The sequence below is a fragment of the Capricornis sumatraensis genome, chromosome 2, assembly GCF_032405125.1.
Source record: "Capricornis sumatraensis isolate serow.1 chromosome 2, serow.2, whole genome shotgun sequence".
Lineage (NCBI taxonomy): Eukaryota > Metazoa > Chordata > Mammalia > Artiodactyla > Bovidae > Capricornis > Capricornis sumatraensis.
Genome location: NC_091070.1, coordinates 221,048,485 through 221,067,646, shown reverse-complemented (window position 1 = coordinate 221,067,646; position 19,162 = coordinate 221,048,485). Strand labels below are relative to the sequence as shown.

Below are 19,162 nucleotides of genomic sequence, written 5' to 3'. Positions count from 1 at the left end.
GGCCATCCTGCCAGTGGTCAAGTCCATCTATCTGAATGACACAGACACTGGGAAGGTAACCAGAGGGGCCTGGACAGCCATCCAATGTCACCTTATTACCCGATCGCCACAGGCCTCACTCTGGCCACAGACCGGTGGCGTCCTGGCCCCTGGGAACCTGCAGCAATGCACCTGAGCTCCCCAGTCCTGCAGCAAAGCACCTGGCCTCCTCCTCCTCCCAGACAGGCACCACTGGGGCATGTGGGGGAGTGTGGGCAGAGGCAGGTCACAGGCCCTCCTCCAGAGCCAGTCTCCCTTCCAGCAAGGAGCTAAGTCTGGGAACGGGGCATCATCTGAAAATGGGTGCCCAGCCATGCTCTCACCGTGGTTGACGGAGCTGGCTTTCTGGACACTAACTGTCAGCACTCATCAAGGATGTCCTCAGAGAGGTTTAGTTTCCTCAGGGCCTTGGCACCCAAGCAGGTCTAGAAGGCAAAGCTTCTGTTCCAGAGGAGGCACCTTATGCCCCTAGGGAGCGACCCCCAGTGCCCTCACTAAGAACATGTCTTTCTCGTGAGCTTGGGACCGCCTTCTGACGCCATGAGACAACTGAGGCCCAGGATCCCACCCAGGCCCCTGGTGGGACTCACCCACTCTGCCCACTGCACGCCCCCTTCAAGAGTCCACACAGCATCCAGTCCCAGCTCTCGACACGACACTGAAGTCCTATTTCCAGAAAGGATGCGTTCTCAGATGTTTGTTCCAAAAAATACTTTATTCATTAAACAATATATCCATCATCTATAACATGATCCAAAAATACAGATATACATCTTTACATTATTTGATAAAAAGATTTACAATACTTCTTTCTTTTACAAAGAGAACATCAATAACAATTCCTTGAAAACACAATGTGACATTCAGGTTAAAGCTGCATCGTCTTTTTGGATGAGATGTGGTAAGATGAATACCACAAATACATACTAGCGGGGAGGACACTTCACAGAACTCTCTCCTGAATGAGAACGCTTTTCTTAGACTTCCCATTTTAAAATTCCTCTCGGCACAGGTAATGAAGATCAACCTCACCATTCACAAAAAGCTGAGGAAAGCCTGAAACCCTAAGCGTGCCAGCCCCGCACAGGGCAGTCCCTGGCTGTGGGCACACGGGGAAGCTGCTCTTTGGACAGTGTTATTGCTCGAAGCAGTCCTCACCAAGGGCTGCCGGCGACAGGACAGGAGGCAGGACTGACGCACGGCTGGCCAGTGTCCCACACACCCCCGCAACTGCCCAGGGGCTGCGTCCAGGCGGCTGCCGCCTCGGGGTAGACGGGGGCCGCCCGGCTCAGGAGGCCCCGACAGCACCAGGGTCGCGTCCGCCTGCTCAGGGGCCCAGCCCACGGCAGGAACGGTCACAGGCCTCGTGTGCCAGCCGTGAGCCCCTCGAACTCTGCCGCAGAGGCGGGGGCGCGGCTTAACACCTGCCCCTACTAGCGCAGCGCGTGCTCTCCTGCAGGAAAACAAGGATGTTTCAACCACTGCTGACGGATACGAGCACCAGTGGCAACGGGCGGCACCCCTTCTCCGCACGAGAAGCCCCTTCCCGCACAGGCAGACCCGGAGGAGGACCCTGGGGGCCCGCACTCTCGCTGGCTCAGGAATGCCACGGCAGTGGCCGCCTGCCCCCGGTGCCAGTGCCCGAGATCATCGAACGTCTCATCCTGACGGGGGTGGCAGGCGAGGGGCGAGCAGCGCGGGCTCCCGCCGACCCCGCGGGCCGGGCACTCCCGGCCACAGGGCCTCCCCAGTGTCTTCCGCCTCGCGGGCAGCCGCATGGTCAGGAGGCATTTGGCCGGGGCCCAAACACGTTCCAGGGATGCTCTCTGTTCTGCTCGTGTTTTCCGTTTTCTCCAAAGCTACGTGCATGTTATTTCGGTGATATTACTGTAACCAGCTAAAGTAAACGCTGGAAACATATAAGCACAGAAACTTTGCAAAAAAGGTCCATGGATGGCATGTTACCGGTGACAAGCAGGGTGACACCATCCAACTTTAAACGAAAGCTTCCAGCAGGGAAGCCAGTCACCCTCCTGGGGAACAGCCGGGGCAGCGGGCACCCCGCTGAGGCTCAGGACCGCCGTCCAGCTGCGTCCACAAATCCCCCCTCCCGTGGGAACAGTGCTGTGAACGGGTCGAAGATGAAATGAGCTTGTGAGGAATCACCACAAACGTACTGTACTTACCTATCTTCTCCACGAAAACGCATAAAGGAGTGAAGAGCAAGAGCCTTCCCACAGTTTACTCCCCATAATCTTTAAACATCCGTGCTAACAAAAACCTAAGTCGCTAAACACCAACCCCCCAGGGTATCTGGCTGAGGCAGAGGCTGAGGGTGCCAGCGGCCCCTTCCTCAGGAACGCCGCATGGCCTGGATGAGCCTGGGGCCGAGGGGCAGCCGCGGCCAGACCCCGCGCTGGCCCACGGGAGCCCCAGGGGCCGCACGCTGCACAGACCGCCTGCAGTCTCCCAGCTCCCTCTGGCGAGGACAGGGTCAGACGCAGGGCGCTCGGATGCGGACTCAGGGCGGCCCCCCGTCGCCTGCCGGACAGTAGCTGACCCGTGGGCAGCGGCCCCACAGGACGCGGCCTCTGCAGCTCCTGCCCACCGTCTCCTCTCTTGGGAGCGCACAGGACGGGCGGCCGTCAGGGGGAAGCAGGTGGGTTCCTGTCGATGGCCCTCCTCACAGACAGGACGCGCTTCGTCCACGCCGGGAAGCTGGGCCTCCAGTCTGTGTCGCGGACTCCGGGCCTGAGGCAGAGCCGCTGTGCCCGCCGCCTTCCAAATGCGCGCCTGGACGGCCTCAGGGGAGAGGGCGCCTGCAGAAGCCACATGAGGCGTCCACGCGTGGACCACCCCTACTGTGACCAGCAAGGCGCGCTCAAGACCATGTGCCGATCGGGGAGGAAAGACATGCAGGTTTCCTCGATTCACCCAGAACTGCTCCTGCGGCACGGGAGGCTCAGAAATCACATCACATGACTGTCACGCCCCAGTCTAAGCGACTGGCCTGCCGTGCGAGTCAGCAGGTCTCAGGCCAGCTTCCGGCACCTGGGCTCACCTCATACTCACACAGACCACCATCTTCATGCTACCACAACTCATCTTCACAGTACAGTCAGAATTCCCGGAGAAACAGACCATCGGCCCTTCCGCTGGGCCGTCTCTTATCCATACCGGTCACGGCACCGACAGCCCATTTGCTAGTGGAGAGTCGTTTACTCCGGAAAGAAAACCCCTCACGGAGGGAACAGGCAGTTCAAACTCGAAGGCAGTACACAGCGAGGCGGAGCCCCCGGGGAGAGCTGGCGCTTCCAGGCGCGTCCTGGGCTCCCAGCAAGGCTCAGAGGTGCCCGCGGTGGCCACCGGGGCCTCGGCGAGCAGCCCCAGAAAGCCAGCCGGACGCCAGGGCTCATGGCTCCAGATGCAAGGTGACGGCAGCGCCCCAGCCACGCACCCACGGAGCCCGGGGCCGGCGGCTGGCCACCACGCGCAGGGCCCGGGGTCTGTGCGAAAGTCACGAGATCAGTCGCTGAGGCAAGTCCCCTAAGACTGCTTCTCTGTGCAACAGGGCTCAGGTGGCGTCTCGTCTGTTCGAGGAAACATCCAGAATGACAACTGGCCGTTGAGTTATTAAATATCGTCAGGAACAAGGTAGTTTTAAAATGAATGTAAAATATTGCAACATGAACGAGGGAATCCGTCAGCTCGCTCTTCCGGTCCAGTGTCCGCCCAGCCTTACTTCTTCTTCCTCCTCTCCTGAACACAGCGCGGACAGAACCTGCGACCAGAAAGGCACCGTCAGGGGCCCCGAGAGGCAGGAGGCCCGGCCCCTCCCAGTCTCCCGGCACAGCGGGACGCTGCAGCCACAGTACCGGTGCCGGTGCCGGTGCCAGCACGGAGACCCAGACGCAGACGGCGCAACCTTGCCGTGGGGGAAGGTCAGCCTGACGCGCTGAGGCCGGGGAAGACCCGAGGCAGCGAGCGCAGCGGCGTGCACACATAAGCACTCCCGTCGCCAGAGCACATCGGCGCTCCCTGTGCGAGGATGGCGCCCCAGCAGCACACGGGAAGCAAGCTGCAGGTGCCAGGCAGCCCCACCAGGCAGGCGCAGACCCCCGCCCTCCCCAGGGGGCTCAGCGGCCCCATGGCCCTGGGCACGCAGCTTCCCGAGGCCCCTCCCAGGGAATGGCTGATGAACCTGCGATGCGGCCGCCCGACCCCCGGCTCCCAGCGCTTGGTCCAGGGCCTGAGCACAGCCCACCAGCCCCGGGGTGGGGGGCCAGGAGCCTCGCTGCACTGAGGGTCACAGACCAGCTGGGAAGCAGCCTGCACTCTGCCCCCTCTGAAGGGAGACAGGGAGGCCAAGCGTCAGGCGGTGGGTGGCTGGGCCCGGCCCCGCCCCGCCCCGCCTTGTCTGTCCTGCTCCCTGCACCCAGTGGGGCGCGCATTCGCCTACACAGAAGGGAACAATATTCTAGCGCCTACCAGCAAAGTCCTGCAAACAACTCAAACCCACCACGTGCAAAATCAAACCCAAGTCGCCCTCCCTGCCTCCCGCCCCAGGGCCAGCCCTCTCACCCCTTCTTCCCGGGGAGCTCAGCACAGGACCCCACCCCATCCCACACTGAGCCTGCTCCGGGCCACCAGGTTCCACCGGCTCTGCCTGCCAGGGCCCAGCCGGGTGGACACCACACGTGGCTCTGAGGCGCGCCCGCACCCCCTGCCCGGCCGTCCACTGCAGGCAGACGACACGGACGGTCCCTCGGACGGCCCACGCTCTGGGTCCACACAGGGTGCTGCTGGAGGGAGCCAGGCACGCACGGACGCGTGGAGGGCAGCGTCCCTAGGCCTTCGCTCGGCACAGCCAGCAGGACCAGGCTCTCTCGCACAGCAGAGCTGCGGCCGCCCACACCTCCCCGGGACAGAGGCCCCGAGCTCCAAAGGCGCGCAGCCCGAGCCTGGCCCTCAGCTGCCATCAGAGCTTCCCCAGGGAGAGCCCTTTGTGCCTTGTCTAGCCCCACAGTCACCTCGGCCTCCCTCAAGAACCAGAGCGGCTGCTGCCGGAGGGAAGCCCAGCTTGCACAAGGCGGGGGTCAGGGCACCAGTATTTAAGAGTCGAAAGTCACAGTAACTTTCAGCCAGCCGCCCCACCCCCGGCTCCTCACACCCGTCCCGCACCCACGGGTTCCGCCCACCAGGGAGCTCACGGTGCTGTGGTGTTCACCACTGAGAAACAGCCGCGTGGAAGCGGCTCAAACCCACGTGACTCGAGGTCGCTGTCACACAGGGGTGATGACAGACACGACCCGGTGAGGTGGGCAGCTGCCCCTCTGCAGCTCAGCCCCGGGCACCAGGATGGGCGCAGCAGGCAGTCCCCCCGCCCAGCCCACAAGCAAGGCCGGCGCCACACTGACCATTTTCCTTTGGGCTTCGTGGTCAGATCCACACAGGCAAAGTGAAACCACTCGATGGGGCACTGCAAGGAGAGGGAGCAGGCGGTCAGTGCTGCCCGCCCACCGCCCAGCCCTCCCGTCCCGAGGAGGCGGTGAGCGCTGCCCGCCCGCTGCCCACCTGCCCCGCACTCCCATCCAGAGGAGGCGGTGAGCGCTGCCCACCTGCTGCCCAGCCCTCCCGTCCAGAGGAGGCGGTGAGCACTGCCCGCCCGCTGCCCACCTGCCCCGCACACCTGTCCAGAGGAGGCGGTGAGCGCTGCCCACCCACCGCCCAGCCCTCCTGTCCAGAGGAGGTGGTGAGCGCTGTCCGTCCACTGCCCACCTGCCCAGCCCTCCCGTCCAGAGGAGGCGGTGAGCGCTGCCCGCCCGCTGCCCACCTGCCCCGCACTCCCGTCCAGAGGAGGCGGTGAGCGCTGCCCGCCCGCTGCCCACCTGCCCCGCACACCTGTCCAGAGGAGGCGGTGAGCGCTGCCCACCCACCGCCCAGCCCTCCTGTCCAGAGGAGGTGGTGAGCGCTGCCCGCCCGCTGCCCACCTGCCCCGCACTCCCATCCAGAGGAGGTGGTGAGCGCTGCCCACCTGCTGCCCAGCCCTCCCGTCCAGAGGAGGCGGTGAACGCTGCCTGCCCGCTGCCCACCTGCCCCACGCTCTCGTCCAGAGGAGGCGGTCAGTGCCGCCCAGCCCAGCCCGGCCCACGGCCCGCGCTCTTGTCCAGAGGAGGCGGTCAGTGCTGCCCGCCCACCCGCCACCCAGCCCGGCCCAGCCCAGCCCGCGCTCACGTCTGGGTTGTCGCAGCCGATCATCTCCCCGTAGGACACCTGGTGGCACAGGCAGTAGGTGGGCTCGTTCGGGTCCACGGGCATGTCCAGCACGTCGGAGGGGTGCACAGACAGGATGGTGTCGGTGAACTCCGACCTGCGGGGGTGACGGGTGGGGGGTTGGGGACAAACTGCCTGCGACAGCGCCTGGCAAGGGCGCGGCACAACGGCGCAGGCCGGTGTGGGGCAGGCGTTCACCACGAGTCCAGAGCAGTCCCCCAGAAGCAGGCCTGCTCCAGCCCCGCCCCCGCCCCAAGGCCGAGGCACCACGTGGGCGCCCGGCGACACCCGAGAGCACCCCCGAGCCCACCTGGACGCCCGGTGTCCGTGCAGCCCTGCAGCCCCACCCACCGCCTGACTCCACCAGCACCTTCAGCTCAGAACTGCAGCATCCCTGCCCCAGCCTCCCCTGGGCTCTGCCTCTCGGGAACCAAGCAGCATCAGAGCCACCCTCTGTGTGCGGGGCCACTTCACCTGCCGGCCCCAGGAAGGAGCCCTCCACCCTGCACCTGGCGGCTGCCCCAGGGCCCCCGAGCAGCCCAGCCAGACCAGGGCCGTCCACACCACCCCCAGGCCCCCACAGCACCCAGGCCACCCCCGAGACCGCTGCCCACGGCACCGCAGCTGCAGGGAGGGAAGGGGCTCGGGGGGACTCGACTCGCCTGGGTTTCAGCCTTCTAAAAGAATCCCATGAGCTCAGTGAGTGAAACAGTACCTTCCCATCAGCACAGAAGGAAAATCCTCCCTCCCCTACCCCCAGGTAAAAACTACAGGCACGTTCAGATATTCATCTGCTAAAGAGACGGCGCGTCACACGAGGGACGCAGCAAAGGGAAAGCTAAGAGGCAGCGGCCAACCGGGCAACGTGAACACACCAACCGGGTAAACGGGAGGGATCCAGGTCCCCGAGGGACTGACTGCTCGCCCCTTCCTCGGGCACCATGCCCCGGTCAGCTGCACCCCAGCCCCCCAACGTGGCCCGCACCCACGGGGCCGCTCCGACACCGCGGGCCCCGCACACAGCCACACCCGTGGTCCATCTACCGCACACCGCCACACAGAGGCTGCAGAGCCCAGCCCCTGGACTCCAACCAGCCAGCCTCTCCCAGGCCCCGTGACCAACCTGGAGAGCAGGAGCAGGAGAGCCTCGCCCGCAGGCGGCAGACGGGCGCTCTGGCTTCCCTGCCTCACCACCTTCCCACCAGCCCCCACCCGGTTCCGTCCACCTGCACCGCACAAGGGCGAGCCTTCGGGGACGCGCAGGTGCTGCCCTCTCCACGACCTGCGTGCGCCCGCAAGGTCAGACGAGGAGCAAACCGTGTGCCCTGAGGGACCGAGAACACAGCAGTGGCCGCCAGGAGGGCCTTCCTGCTGGGCCAGTGGCCAAGAAGCTGCCTGCCATTGCAGCGGACACACACTTGACCCCTGGGCGGCAGGCTCTTGCCTGGGAAACCCCATGGACAGAAAAGCCTGGCGGGCAGAGTCCATGGGGTTGCAGAGTCAGACACGACTTAAGAGGCTAAACACCACCAGCCAGGAGGAGTGTGTACAAAAAGCATCAAACGCACAGAAGACCAGAGGTTTCGATGAGCAAAGAAGGGCTTTAAACACGTTATGAAAGGAGCGTAACTAAGACATTCATGTATGGAGACGTTTAACTAAACTCTGTGAAAAAAAAAGGAGTCAAATGATGTTCTAGAACAAAAACCACAGTATGTGAAATTAACAGCTGAGCCTTGAGCAACATGGGTTTGAACTGTGTGATTTCACCTACATGTAGATTTTTTTTCAGTAAATACGTGCTACAGTATTATGTGACCCTTGGATGTGGAACCTTAAATTCAAAAGGATATCAGGTCAGCACACCTGCACAGGTGAGGGGGAGGGGCCGCTGCACACCTGCACAGGTGAGGGGGAGGGGCCGCTGCGCACCTGCACAGGTGAGGGGGAGGAGCCGCTGCGCACCTGCACAGGTGAGGGGGGAGGCACGGCGCACCTGCACAGGTGAGCACATCTGCAGCCTCAGCAGTGACTGGTGGTGTCATCCTGAGCACACACAAACGTTCTCTGGGGAAAAAGAAAATGAGCACCTCTCACCCTCCTTTATGCTTCTTCTTCTTTGGTGTGTCATCTTCTGAGGTCCTCCTGCCGCGACCCCTGGAGCCCCTCTTTTCTTTCTGACCTCGACCTTCTGAAACAAGAAAGACCTCAACTTTGTTCACCGAATTCCTGAAGCAGGACAAGGTTTACCCAAATATGGTATTTACCGTGATATTCCTAACACATTTATCAGACAAACTTCTTCAAAAGTCCATGGTTAACAGTAACAAAATGAAGAAAAATTAAGACTTGCTTTTCAGCCCCCGTCCTCCAGCGCTCTCAAAGTCGCTGCCCTCCAGCTTGTCCTTCAGGTCCGCCTCAAAGCGAGCCAGGTCTGCGTCCAGCCTCCGGATGTGCTTGTCCACCTGCACGAAAGGACAGTCACACAGTCCACGTGGCTCTCGGGGCCAAACGCCCTGGGGATCACAGACGCTCCCAGCACCAGCCAGGGAGTGCCGTCTGCTCTCGGGTGAGTCCTGAGTTAACGAATCTCTGCTAGAACAAGGCCCACTATTTCCTAGTTGATGCAAAGGTCTTTTTTCTCCACATATGACCCATCAACAGAATAAAGCCTGCTGCTGCTGCTGCTAAGTTACTTCAGTCATGTCCGACTCTGTGCAACCTCATGGACTGCAGCCCACCAGACTCCTCCGTCCATGGGATTTTCCAGGCAAGAGTACTGGAGTGGGGTGCCACTGCCTTCTCTGAGAATAAAGCCTACTGGGGAGAAAAGCTTGAAGGGACGAGAAACAGCTGTGAGATGTGGAGTAAGGGCTGCGTACACTAGATACCGAATCTTAACGTAACATGTGAAGAGCGCACAGGTCCTTACGTAGAAAATGACTTAAGTTTTAGGTTCCGGATGGAGCTGGAAGGAAGGAGAAAGAGGTGGGACATCACCCGTGACCACACAGGATAACACGGGAGGGGATGCTCCTGCTGAGCAGCTGCAGGGACATCACAAGAAAAGCGCCTGCTGGCACTAACAGGCACCCAACGCCCCCTGCGGCAGCTTCCCAAGCAGGAGCCACACAGCCCCTCCTGCGAGTGAACCAGAATCCTCACCTTCATTATACATCAAAGAGAAAACAGGACTGCCTTAAGGATGCTGATCGCACCTAACTCTTAGGAAGACAGGCTGCTTACTCAAAGGACTTACTGCTTTAGAGCATCAAAACCCCAAACATAAGCATTAAGCTCTCCTTTGAGAGGCTTCTTTCTCAAACACAACCAAATTCGGGCTTTAATAAATCACTACTGTCTTCCTACAGGTGAGGATGGGGCACCTCAGACAGAACCTCATGTGAGCCACTTCGTGAGCCTCAAGTGAGGCAGACCTGAGAGGGAGGTGGCCAGAACAAGCTCTAGGGCCTCACGGAAAGGTGATAAAAATGAACAGCAAATGTATATACACAGGCGTAAGGGAACAAGCCGAAGGGCACAGAACGCGAGGCTCCGCTAAGGCTCCCAGGAGGAGGACCCCTCCACGGCGCACCTTTGCGAGCCGCACCGCTCCGCCCCAGCCTGGCCTCCGCCTGCCCTGCCGCCCGGGGCAGCCTTCCCCGGCGCATGGGGCGCGGCGCGGGCCTGGAGCGGCCCCACTCACCAGCTCTCTCCGCCGCCTGGGGCGGCCCGCTCCCCACTCTCCCCGCCGCGTGGGGCGGCCCGCTCCCCGCTCTCCCCTCCGCCTGGGTCGCCCGCTCCCCGGCTCCCCCTCCGCCTGGGGGGCGCCCGCTCCCCACTCCCCCTCCGCCTGGGGGGCGCCCGCTCCCCGCTCCCCCGCCGCCTGGGGCGCCCGCTCCCCGCTGCCCCTCCGTCTGGGGCGCCCGCTCCCCGGGTCCCCGGCGCGGGCCTGGGGCGCCCGCTCCCCGGCTCCCCCGGCTCCCCCTCCGCCTGGGGCGCCCGCTCCCCGCTCCCCCTCCCCTGGGGCACCCGCTCCCCAGCTCCCCCGGCTCCCCCTCCGCCTGGGGCGCCCGCTCCCCGCTCCCCCTCCCCTGGGGCACCCGCTCCCCGCTCCCCCGCCACCTGGGCGCCCACTCCCCGCTGCCCCTCCGCCTGGAGCACCCGCTCCCCGCTCCCCCGCCACCTGGGGCACCCGCTCCCCGGCTCCCCCGGCTCCCCCTCCCCTGGGGCGCCCGCTCACCATCTCGTAGGTCTGCATGGCCAGCTGCACCTTGTCGTCGCTGTACTCCTTGCACTTGCTGTAGGCGCTCTGGATCTTCTGCAGGTGCTCCGCGCGCTGGTCCGAGGAAAGCGTCTTCACGGTGGAGATGTACTCCGCGGCCAGGATGTCAATCTCAGCTTTCTTATCTGAGAGAGAAACGGTTGAAGAGCTGTTCCCCGCGTGCAATCCGGGACAAGCTCACCAGACTGGCAACCAATAAACCTGCCGATGACGAGCTCCAGCAAAGAAGTGGCTGGCTCGAACCGGCCGCCTGTGAGGCAAGGGGAGCAGCCTTCCCAGACACAGTGGCTCAGGGCCACAGGCAGACACCCCGCCGGGGCAGCGTGCCCAGGACAGCCCAGCGGGCGCCGCTCGCCAGGAGGGCTCACTGCGCCTCTCTGGGCTCACAGGAGTCCCCGCTTCAATAAGTGACGTGCTCACCTCACCTATGACCAGCATGCTACTCTCCGGGACACACCCTGAAGATTTAGAGGCCAGGATACACACGGGGAAACAGTCATAACTACAGATAACAAGAAGCAACTCAAACGTCCAATCTAGGATGAAACAAATAAGCTGCGGTCCACTCACAGAACAGAGCACTGCTGCTGCTAAGTTGCTTCAGTCGTGTCCGACTCTGTGCGACCCCACAGACGGCAGCCCACTAGGCTCCCCCGTCCCTGGGATTCTCCAGGCAAGGACACTGGAGTGGGTTGCCATTTCCTTCTCCAATGCATGAAAGTAAGAAGTGAAAGGGAAGTTGCTCAGCGTGCCCGACCCTTAGCGCTAGCCAGCAGTAAGAAGACAGGGCGACACCAGCCAACCCCACTGACGCAAGGAAAACACACCCCACGTGACGATCCCATTATCATTAAGGGTGGAAACAGACGCAGCCGTTAATGCTTCAGTTTAGAAGAATGAAAAGGCCACTCTTGCAGGTGATAACTCAGGGTGCACTCCTCACGGGAAGGGGGCCTGCTCAGGAGTCTCACAGGCCCTGGGCACCAGGGGCCCTATTTGTCCCTCTGGGGAAAGGGTCTCTGGGTATTATTTGCTAAGCAATTTATAAATGTTTAAACCACTTCAGAATTCTTGCCCTGAGAACCCCATGAACAGTATGAAAAGGCAAAAAGATAGGACACTGAAAGATGAACTCCCCAGGTCGGTAGGTGCCCAACATGCTACTGGAGATCAGTGGAGAAATAACTCAGGAAAGAGCGAAAAAAATGGAGCTAAAGCAAAAACAATACCCAGCTGTGGATGTGACTGCTGATAGAAGCAAGGTCGGATGCTGTAAAGAGTAATATTGCATAGGAACCTGGAACGTTAGGTCCATGAATCAAGGCAAATTGGAAGTGGACAAACAGGAGATGGCAAGAGTGAACGTCGACATTCTAGGAATCAGCAAACTAAAATGGACTGGAATGTGTGAATTTAACTCAGATGACCATTATATCTACTACTGCAGGCAGGAATCCCTCAGAAGAAATGGAGTAGCCATCATGGTCAACAGAAGAGTCTGAAATGCAGTACTTGGATACAATCTCAAAAATGAGAGAATCATCTCTGTTCATTTCCAAGGCAAACCATTCAGTATCACGATAATCCAAGTCTATGCCCCAACCAGTAACACTGAAGAAGCTGAAGTTGAATGGTTCTATGAAGACCTACAAGACCTTCTAGAACTAATACCCCCAAAAGATGTCCTTTTCATTATAGAGGACTGGAATGCAAAAGTAGGAAGTCAAGAAACACCTTGAGTAATGGGCAAATTTGGTCTTGGAGCACAGAATGAAGCAGGGCAAAGACTAAGAGAGTTTTTCCAAGAGAACGTACTGGTCATAGCAAACAACCTCTTCCAACAACACAAGAGAAGACTCTACACATGGACATCACCAGATGGTCAACACCGAATCAGACTGATTATATTCTTTGCAGCCAAAAATGGAGAAGCTCTGTATAGTCAGCAAAAACAAGACCGGGAGCTGACTGTGGCTCAGATCATGAACTCTTTATTGTCAAATTCAGACTTAAATTGAAGAAAGTGGGGAAAACCACTAGACCATTCAGGTATGACCTAAATCAAATCCCTTACGATTATACAGTAGAAGTGAGAAATAGATTTAAGAGACTAGATCTGATAGACAGAGTCCATGATGAACTATGGACGGAGGTTCGTGACATTGTACAGGAGACAGGAATCAAGACCATCCCCAAGAAAAAGAAATGCAAAAAAGCAAAATGGCTGTCTGAGGAGGCCTTACAAATAGCTGTGAAAAGAAGAGAAGTGAAAAATAAAGGAGAAAAGGAAAGATATACCCATTTGAATGCAGAGTTCCTTTGAAAAGCAAGGAGAGATAAGAAAGCCTTCCTCAGTGATCAGTGTAAAGAAACAGAGGACAACAACAGAATGGGAAAGACTAGAGATCTCTTCAATAAAATTAGAGATACCAAGGGAACATTTCATGCAAAGTTGGGGTCAATAAAGGACAAAAATGGTATGGACCTAACAGAAGCAGAAGATATTAAGAGGCGGCAAGAATACACAGAACTGTACGAAAAAGATCTTCATGACCCAGATAATCATGATGATGTGATCACTCACCTAGAGCCAGACATCCTGGAATGTGAAGTCAAGTGGGCCTTAGGAAGCATCACTATGAACAAAGCTAGTGGAGGTGATGGAATTCCAGTGGAGCTATTTCAAATCCTGAAAGATGATGCTGTGAAAGTGCTGCACTCAATATGACAGCAAATTTAGAAACTCAGCAGTGGCCACAGGACTGGAAAAGGTCAGTTTTCATTCCAATTCCAAAGAAAGGCAATGCCAAAGAATGCTCAAACTACTGCACAATTGCACTCATCTCACATGCTAGTACAGTAATGCTCAAAATTCTCCAAGCCAGGCTTCAGCAATACGTAAACCGTGAACTTCCAGATGTTCAAGCTGGCTTTAGAAAAGACAGAGGAACCAGAGATCAACTTGGCAGCATCCGCTGGATCATGGAAAAAGCAAGAGAGTTCCAAAAAACATCTATTTCCGCTTTACTGACTATGCCAAAGCCTTTGACTGTGTGGATCACAACAAACTGGAAAATTCTGAAAGAGATGGGAATACCAGACCACCTGACCTGCCTCTTGAGAAACCTATATGCAGGTCAGGAAGCAACAGTTAGAACTGGACATGGAACAACAGACTGATTCCAAATAGGAAAAGGAGTACGTCAAGGCTGTATATTGTCACCCTGCTTATTTAACTGATATGCAGAGTACATCATGAGAAACGCTGGGCTGCATGAAGCACAAGCTGGAATCAAGATTGCCGGGAAAAATATCAATCACCTCAGATATGCAGATGACACCACCCTTATGGCAGAAAGTGAAGAGGAACTAAAATGCCTGTTGATCAAAGTGAGAGAGGAGAGTGGAAAAGTTGGCTTAAAGCTCAAGATTCAGAAAACCAAGATCATGGCGTCTGGTCCCATCACTTCAGGGCAAATAGATGGAGAAACCGTGGCAGATTTATTTCTTGGGGCTCCAAAATCATTATGGATGGTGACTGCAGCCATGAAATTAAAAGACGCTTACTCCTTGGAAGGAAAGCTATGACCAACCTAGATAGCGTATTGAAAAGCAGAGACATTACTTCGCCAACAAAGGTCCATCTAGTCAAGGCTATGGTTTTTCCAGTGGTCATGTATGGATGTGAGAGTTGGACTATAAAGAAAGCTGAGCACAGAAGAACTGATGCTTCTGAACTGTGGTGTTGGAGAGGACTCTTGAGAGTTCCTTGGACTACAAGGAGATCCAACCAGTCCATCCTAAAGGAGATCAGTCCTGACTATTCATTGGAAGGACTGATGTTGAAGGTGAAACTCCAATACTTTGGCCACCTGATGCGAAGAGCTGACTCACTGGAAAACACCCTGCTGCTGGGAAAGATTGAAGGCAGGAGGAGAAGGGGACGACGGAGGATGAGATCATTGGATGGCATCACCGACTCGATGGGTGTGAGTTTGAGTAAACTCCGGCAGTTGGTGACGGACAGGGAAGCCTGGCGTGCTGCAGTCCATGGGGTCGCAAAAAGTCTGACACGATTGAGTGACTGAGCTGAACTGAACGCTTATTTCTGAATATAAGTGGTCTATCTCACAATAAAACAGGTCTCTGTATTCACTAGTCAGAAAGCTGTACCTCAGTCAAAAACCACAGTTATTCCAATCTCACAAAATATGTGCCCAACACAACATGTGATAAAAGTGTCCACGCCTAAGCACGTCATCATCAAACGTAAAACCTCACAGATAAAGAGAAAACCTAAAACCTTCTAAATAGGAAAGTGGAAATAAAGATCACATTTTCAAAGGGTCCGGAATCCGAATGACAGCGGCCTCCTCAGTAGCAGCGCGGAAGCCGGCGGACGATGCTGAACAGCTGCCGCGCTCGGGGGGAAATGCAGGTCCACCCGGGGTTCTCCACCCAGCCAACTGCTCACTGCTGCGGTTTCAGACACGCAACATTATTCACCCTCCCCTCTACCGTTTAAAGGCTCCCCTGAAACAAAGGGGCAAATCAAGACGCGGCATGCTTAACAGCCTAGCAAACAGGGCCCCACACGCAAGAGCAGCCGAGGGAGAGGGAGGCCTGGGGCCAGGTGTGCATGGCAGGCCAGCTGGCGTGCTCCGGCGGCCCCTGCGGAGGGCACACAGAGGGCTGGCAGGTGCCTGGCGCCGCGCACCAGGGAGCATGGAAGACAAACCGACCAGCAGAGCAGTGAGAGACGCCGAGAGGAAGTCAGGCCAAGCAGGCCACGTGCGCACAGCAGGCGGCCAGCTACCGACACAGGGGCCCTGACGGACATAACGTCAGGACAGTGTGAACTCTGGCCCACGACACCCAGGAGATGGCGGGAAGGAGCTGTGTGCACATGAGCTGGCTGGGCGCAACCAAAGACGTCAGTCTTCACTTTCTGAAATAACTGAACAGCTAAAGTCTAAAACCAAAAGGAAATAAAGAAATGCAGCAAAAACGAGCTGCGTAGAAATAAGGAGTTAACACCAAAAGACCCAAAAGCAGGGCATAAACTACACAGAGTGTGGAAAGGGAAAATCTTTCACAGAGCAGGTAACAAATACTTACCTGCAGGAGGGGATGAGGGTCATAAGGACGAAACGCAGGAGCGCCAGGCACTCAGTTTGATTGCACAGACTTGGCACTCTCTCTAAGACGTCACCCCATGCCCGCAGCACCTCTGCCCCAGGTACCTGGAAGCGCAGCACCACCCCCAGGGTCCTGCCTTGGGGAGCTGCTCTCCCCACCCTGGCTGCACTGAAAGGCCTGCACCCACCTTCTGTCCTCTGGTCCAGCTCTCGCATCAGCTGGAAGTTCCTCTGAAGCTCACAGGGAAGGTTCTCGATACCTGAAACAGACACAGCAGGACAAAAGCTCACCTTCCCAGCCTCACAGCTCAAGGCCACAAGGGGTAAGCCAACTCCAGCTTCTGTTTGCTAGGGTTTGGAAACAAGAAGAATCAGGGTATCTTTTCCCAGCGACGTGCTCTAAACACTGAACACACCCTGGTACAAGTGTTTGAGCACTTGTCAGAAACTCAAGAAGTTAGATTCAAACAGAGGACAGAGGGTGCCCATGCGACTCTCCCACCCCAGACCCCAGGCCACTCCTCCCTTGCAGACACCCCGTCACAGCGAACCAGCCCAAACCCCAGGGTCCTCCTCCAACTTTACTCTGAACTTGGGGCATGGGGAAGTACCAACCGGGGCTGTGTGGGGGAAAGTGATGCAAAGATGTAGCTGCCCAACACAGAGGCACTGGCCACATGGGGCTACTTGAGCACCTGAAATGGGGCCAGTACCACAGACGGATTGAGTTTCCCATTTTATGAGAGTTTATTTAAAATTAAACAGACCAGGAAGGACAGCACAGGGAGGACCCTGCACCACACTGGTCTCCTGTCCCCACTGCCAGGCTCCTGGTCTGGGCCAAGCCCGGCCCCTGCCTGCAGCCAGGATGGGCCTCTCTCATCAAACAAAGCTGGTGCTTAAGCCCCATGGCACCCTGGCTCAGCAGACACTGAGCGGACCCCTCAGAGCCTCTCTGTGGGATCCTGCCCCCCCGGGGTTCCTACTGCAGCAGTACCCCTGCACTCTCAGACGTGCTAGGCTCCTTTGTGACCTTTAAACTCCTGTGTCCCATCTGACAGCATGTCCCAGGAAAATTCCTGGTGCACAGCAGGTGCTTAGGGAGTGAGCAGGGGCTTCCATCCCCAAGCCTTCACACGGGTGCCCCGCAAAGGCCAGGATCATATTCCTCGGACTCTCCTCCTGGGCCCCACCAGGCAAGCACCAGGAAAGAGGAGGGCAAGCCGCAGTGCCCCCCCTACAGGCACCTGGGTGCTCTCCCACCCAGGACCTGTGCTCAGGCTGGACCAGGGCTGGGTGATTCCCTGCGGATCACCAGAGTCTTCCCCAGAGCAGAGGTTCAATCCCTACTCTCAGCACCCTCAGGTGGGGGTCTGGGGGCTGTGATCCCCAGAACAGCACAGTGCTCTAGAGCCACGGGGCCCAACACCCACCAGCCCCACCCTCCCCAGGCCACGCCCCAGTGGAGGCTAGACTGGAGTCAGGACGAAGGACTCCAACGCGGGATCGCCGCTCTCCAGCAAGAGACCTTAACAAGCTACCTGGCTTCTGCAGGCGGCATCACCTGCTCTGTGAAATGTGGAGGAAAAAAGCCAGCCGCTCAGGAGTTCTGCAGAGAGGGCAACATGTGCAACGCGTCGGGACATCTGGCCACGACGATGACCCCTGCCTTGAACACCCTAACCTCGGCGCCCCCAGCCCCTGGGCTCGGACCGGTACCCTCAGTGACCCTCTGCGCCTGCATGCCTCGCAAATGTATGAAATGAGGCCTCGAACTGAGGCACAAGCTAAGTCACATCACAAGCAGGCACAGAACCCCGAACTCCGAGGCCCTGGGCCCCCCAAACCCGACCCAGAGTCCCAGGCGATTGGGACTCAACCATCTTGGTGGGCCAGTCCCGCCCCCAAGGCGGGGCGGGGCTCTGAGGGGCGGGGCCTGGCCAGAGGGGGCGGGTCCGACAGGGAAGAGAGCGGAGCCCAGCCGATAAGGGGCGGGGCCCCGCCCAGGAGGCCGGGTTCAAGGGCGGGGAGGGCGGGGCCTGCAGGAAAGTGGGCGGGGCCGCCTGGAAGGCGGGGCCGGGCCGCGCGGACCCCGCCCCTTGGCGCCGGCCCCGCCCCGCCGTGACGCACCTGGAATTGGCGCGGCCGTGCCGGCGGGGCCCGCGCCGCCCGCCCCGCGCCCCTCCCTCGCCGCCCCGCCCGCCCCGCGCGCCCCCGCCGCCCCCGCCGCCGCCCGGCCACCCCGCCTCCCCCGCGTGCCCCGGGGCCCGCGCGCGGAGCCCGGCGCTCGGGGAAGCGCGGCAGGGGCGGCGGGGCGCGGGCGGCGGGCTGGGGCGGCGCGCGGGGCGCTTACTGTCCAGGTAGTGCTCCAAGTACATGGCGGTCGCCATCTTCGTCCGCGGCCGCGCTCCGGGTCTGCGCGGGCGGCGGCGCCGCGAGGGCCGGGGGCGGGGCCGGCTAGTCACTATTAATGAGCCGCGCGCGCTGATTGGGCGCCGGCCGGGCGGGGCCCCCGCCTCGGCTTCCGGCCGGGCCGCGCGCGACCTCGCGCGGGGGCTGGGCGGGCTGGGCGGCCCTGGCGGGCGGGCGGGCGGGCCTGGTGCTCGGCCGGGGGGCCCGGGAGCGCGCCTAGCGCCTGGCGGGGCGACTTCCGGGGCGGGGGCCGGCGTTCTAAACCCCAGGCAGACATGTAAAAGGGGGAACGCGTTCACTGTTTTGCCGGCTTTACCTGCGTTATACAAACTCAGGCTGTACGGAGATGTACAGCTTCCCCACTCCCGGAGGCGCGGGCCTGCGATCGTCTTGCTCACCCTGCGATCCAAGTGATACCAATGTCTGTGCAACCATCCCCGCTCCATTTAATGCTTGGTGTGAAAATCACACGCACGCTCCAGAGCACTGTTGCACACCACCCCTATTTTATTGTTTCGAGTAGATAAGTGTTCTTATTAATAGAATTTATTTTTAGAGCAGTTTTTGGCTCTCAGAAAAATTGACAAGAAAATACAAGAGTTCTTCTATACCCCTTCCACGCATACACAGTTTTCCTTATGAACATTTTCCGTGGCTGGTGCACATTTATTACAATAGATGAAACAGTATTGATACATTATTATTAAGGTTTCCCTGCTAACTCTGGTCAAGAACCCACCTGCCAACGCAGAAGACCCGCTTCTATCCCTGGGCCAAGAAGATCCCCTGGAGAAGGAAACGGCAACTCACTCCAGTATTCTTGCCATGGGATGACCCATGGACCAGAGGAGGCTGGCGGGTTCCACTACGTAGGGTCACAAAGGAGTCGGACGCGACTTGGCGACTAAACAACAAAAGGAAGTCCACGTTTACATCAGGGTTCATTCTGTGCTGTGCATTTGTGTCAAGTGGCACCCGTTGCAGTATCAAGTGTAATAGTTGCTCTGCCCTAAAA

General features: G+C 58.8%; 1 protein-coding gene across 1 annotated transcript; it reads right to left on the bottom strand.

Moving 5' to 3' along the window:
* Positions 1-2,703: 2,703 nt before the first annotated feature.
* Positions 2,704-18,125, bottom strand: ING5 (inhibitor of growth family member 5). Its single transcript, XM_068964341.1, has 8 exons — positions 18,089-18,125; positions 15,924-15,995; positions 10,556-10,722; positions 8,666-8,777; positions 8,410-8,503; positions 6,274-6,409; positions 5,457-5,518; positions 2,704-3,820 (listed from the first exon to the last, which is right to left on the bottom strand). The coding sequence occupies exons 1-8, from the start codon at positions 18,123-18,125 to the stop codon at positions 3,778-3,780; spliced, it is 723 nt and encodes a 240-aa protein (XP_068820442.1). The 3' UTR covers positions 2,704-3,777.
* Between the last annotated feature and the right edge of the window lie 1,037 nt (positions 18,126-19,162).

Coding starts and splice junctions, on each gene's coding strand:
- ING5 (XM_068964341.1), bottom strand. CDS start 18,125: ATGGCGACCGCCATGTACTTGGAGCACTACCTGGACA. Junction 15,996..18,088: donor CTTGGAGCACTACCTGGACA/GTAAGCGCCCCG, acceptor TGTCTGTTTCAG/GTATCGAGAACCTTCCCTGT. Junction 10,723..15,923: donor GCTGGACCAGAGGACAGAAG/GTGGGTGCAGGC, acceptor TTTCTCTCTCAG/ATAAGAAAGCTGAGATTGAC.